We start from the raw sequence: 3,571 nt of genomic DNA, 5'->3' as shown, positions 1-3,571 counted from the left end.
CAAGACGAAAGAGTTCTGGAGATGGATGGTGCTGACGTTGCACAACAATATGAATGTATTTAATGCCACTGAACTCTGCACACAAAAATGGCTAAGACAGTAAATTTACCAAAATAAAAAAATTGGAAAAAACCCCACAAACACTGATGATAGAGGCCTACCAAGATGCATTCCTGTAGCTCCAAAAAGTGGACTGGAAAATTCTTCTTTGACTGACAAACCGTGACTTTTGCAATATCCCTGTAGTACTGTTCTGACCTCTTTTGACCCAGGAGGCTCAGCAGTGGAAAAGGACACTTCCGCCTTGGGGAATTCACCTCCACTCTAAGCAACCCAAAGAGATTGACAGCGGCTCTGTGCCATCAAGACATCAACTGGCAAAAGCATCCCTGAATTATCAAGATAATTGGAGGCTTTGAGGTTAGGGTCATTAAGTTCTTATTTGAAATATAAATAGCAAAATATAATGAGTTTCTACTAAATGAGGAAAACACAGTCTTTTATGAGTATCTGAGCACCTCAAAAAAAATGTCTAGAGAACTTACTAACCTGCCAATGCTATTTCAAAAAGAATAAACAAACAGGAGGAAATGACCATGTGTCCTGGGGGTCATCAGCACCAGGCCAGGGTATATAAAGGGCCCAGAGCAGGAGGAAGACATTCACACCTGAGAACACAACTCCTCTCACCAGCCCAACCCAGCCCAGACCCAGACACCACCATGACAGGCTCCTGCTGTGGCTCCACCTTCTCCTCCCTGAGCCTTGGGAGAGGCTGCTGCCAGCCCTGCTTCCGCCGCGACCCCTGCTGCTGCCGCCCTGTGTCCTGCCAGACCACCGTGCGCCGCCCCGTGACCTGCGTGCCCCGCTACACGCGCTCCATCTGTGAGCCCTGCCGCCGCCCCATCTGCTGTGACCCCTGCTCCCTGCAGGAGGGCTGCTGCCGCCCCATCAGCTGTTGCCCGACGTCCTGCACGGCCGTGGTCTGCCGGCCCTGCTGCTGGGCCTCCACCTGCTGCCAGCCCATCTCTGTGCAGTCCCCCTGCTGCCGGCCCCGCTTCTGCCAGCCGGCCCCCTGCCGCACTGTCTGCAGGACCTCCCACTGCTGAGCAGGGCATCATCACTAAGGGTCCCCCAGTACATGGCCGGGTCCATTCTGATGTCACTCAGCACTTCTTGGCAGAATGACATGCATTTTCTTGAAAAGCCCATTCCTCACCTCTTCAAACAGCTCAAGTAGGCACTGAAAACATCTTTTCAGACTAACTACTAATGAAGAGTACCCGTCCTCTCAAGACCCCTGTGTAACTCTTATATCATGTTGTCTGTTTCCTAATAAACTTAGTACTCCCAGCATAAAAATCATGGTCTTTGTGATATTCCTTTTGGTAGCTTCTGTGACTCTGTTTTCTCCAGAGATATTCAAAGCAAGATACAGAATAATCCTCTTAAATTGTTCTCTGAAATAACCTAAGTCTGGGTGGTTTCCTTATTATTCTTCTAAATGGCATTTATAGGGCACAGTAGCTGAGTGAGGAAGATGGGCATGGCTATATCTTCATTGTGTATACAGAGTCACTTGTGCCCACAATCCAGACACACGGCAAACACCTGAGAAACGTCCTTCAGCAATGACCAGTTAGGAGGCTGCATCTGGGCGGACACATATTCCCAGTTGGAGGGTTTGTTCACTGAATTGACACCTGTTCACACATCACAGAAAGCCCAGATGTTAGAGGTGGAAGGAACCTTGGGTAACGTCTGACCATCCACCTGTTTTTGAAGTTGAAGAGCAATGAGTAATGGAAGATTAAATAAGTTACTCACTAATAGAATTATAATGGAATTATAAACACTGATGCTCAGGAAGGACCCAGGAGAATGCAAACCTCCTGACACGGAGCCTTTAGGTCAAAGACTCTCTCCTAGTGTGGGAGGAAACACATTTCTCTGCCCGGAGTGACTGTGTTCTTTTGGCTTTTGTGCCCAAGTCTAACTGCTGCTTCGGATAATGCTCGCCCTTCTACGCATTATAGATCCGATCGTTATTTAGAACGTTATTCACAATGTCGACACACGTGGACATCAGATCCACACTGACTCTTGAGGGCTGCTTATCTTTACGCTCAGGAATTGAGAACAGATGGCTCGCTCCAGCAAAGTAATCAATCACTGTCAATCTACACATGATTATTGAACTTCTGCGAGGAATAAGGCATTTAGTTGACCACCCTGAGGGAATATAAAGGAATAAGAGAGGCGTTCTGCTTCAAAGATGTTATAATTTACTTAGGGAGATGAGGCATAAATAAGAGAAAAGTCAAATAGTATATAATTTAAGTAATATAATTGTAGAAGAAATGCCAAAAATAGTTGAAGATTGTAAACCTATTAGGAAACATCATGCAATTGTTCTGTCATATATTTAAGTAAAAAATAAGTAAGCTATAAAATAAAATATTAAATTATTTTGTGAGGAAAAATGTGTTTTGTGTGTCTATCTATGTTTACGCCTAAAAAAATATCTAGAACATTATGCAATAAAATCTAACTGGGGATAATATTCATTTTATTCTTTATATTTTTCTTAATTACATAATTTCTTAAGTGAATGTATATTTTATTTTTAATGAAATGTGCTGTCTAAAATCTACATCTATTTTGGGAAAAATATTTAAACCTTTCTCATGATTATGCACTGCTCTTAAAAACCTGCCCATGAAAGTCTAAATGGATTTAAAGCAGATAAAGTAGACAGCAGCTGTCTGTACTCCTAAAGAAGTCCTTTATTATATATAGAAGAGTGCACCATTATATTAAACTTAGTGGACTTCTCTGATATCTTTAAAATGTGATCAAATTATTAAACATTGAATTCATATCTTAACATTTTAGGATCATCTCAATTGCATAAAATTAGGTGAAAATTAAGAACTTTAAAAAATTGCTAGCTATTTCAGATTATATGTACAATTGTTTTCTCCATTTTTATAGGGAATTGAGAATACAAGACAATATTTTTCACATTAAAATTTGTTCATAATGTTATTGTTCAACAGTAGCGTTAAATAAAGCCCTAGCATTTGTTATGCAAAATATGTTGCCCATCACCAGTAGGAGTCTGTCTAAATCAGCTTCAAAACTTTTTTAAGGGATGTTTTTCTTAGACTTCACTCTGTGTCGCATGGGCTGTGGGTTCGCAGCAGGGTTTGTGTCACTATCCACAATTGTGACCCATCTTTTTGTTGGTTCTACAACAATAGCCTGACTCCCCTCTACAGAGACTGGTGATCCAAAAGAAGGGGCTCTGTATCTTCCTTCCGGGTATTTTTATTTTATTTCATGCTGTTAATGAGACTCCCCACTGAATAATCTTTTTTAATATGTGGTGACTGAGGAGAGGACTTGTTAACTGCCATCTGAAATATGTTCATCTTGGTTCCAAATTCAAAATTGAGAGTTTATAAGGCACCAGCATAACATGACCTTTTAAAATACGTTTATTCACTTAACAGATGCAAAACACTTACTGAGTGCCGGGCGCCATTTAGCGCTTGACAAACATTAGCTC

The 3,571-nt window shown here is 41.7% G+C and overlaps 1 protein-coding gene across 1 annotated transcript; it reads left to right on the top strand.

Moving 5' to 3' along the window:
* Positions 1-645: 645 nt before the first annotated feature.
* Positions 646-1,362, top strand: LOC124234215 (keratin-associated protein 2-1-like). Its single transcript, XM_046651458.1, has one exon. It carries the CDS (start codon positions 723-725, stop codon positions 1,107-1,109), a length of 387 nt encoding a protein of 128 aa, XP_046507414.1. The 5' UTR covers positions 646-722; the 3' UTR covers positions 1,110-1,362.
* The last annotated feature ends 2,209 nt before the right edge of the window (positions 1,363-3,571 follow it).

The sequence above is a fragment of the Equus quagga genome, unplaced genomic scaffold (genome assembly GCF_021613505.1).
Source record: "Equus quagga isolate Etosha38 unplaced genomic scaffold, UCLA_HA_Equagga_1.0 73431_RagTag, whole genome shotgun sequence".
Classification (NCBI taxonomy): Eukaryota; Metazoa; Chordata; class Mammalia; order Perissodactyla; family Equidae; genus Equus; species Equus quagga.
The sequence above is the reverse complement of the archived record's forward strand: the minus strand, read 5'-3'. Positions and strand labels throughout refer to the sequence as shown.

Coding starts and splice junctions, on each gene's coding strand:
- LOC124234215 (XM_046651458.1), top strand. CDS start 723: ATGACAGGCTCCTGCTGTGGCTCCACCTTCTCCTCCCTGAGCCTTGGG.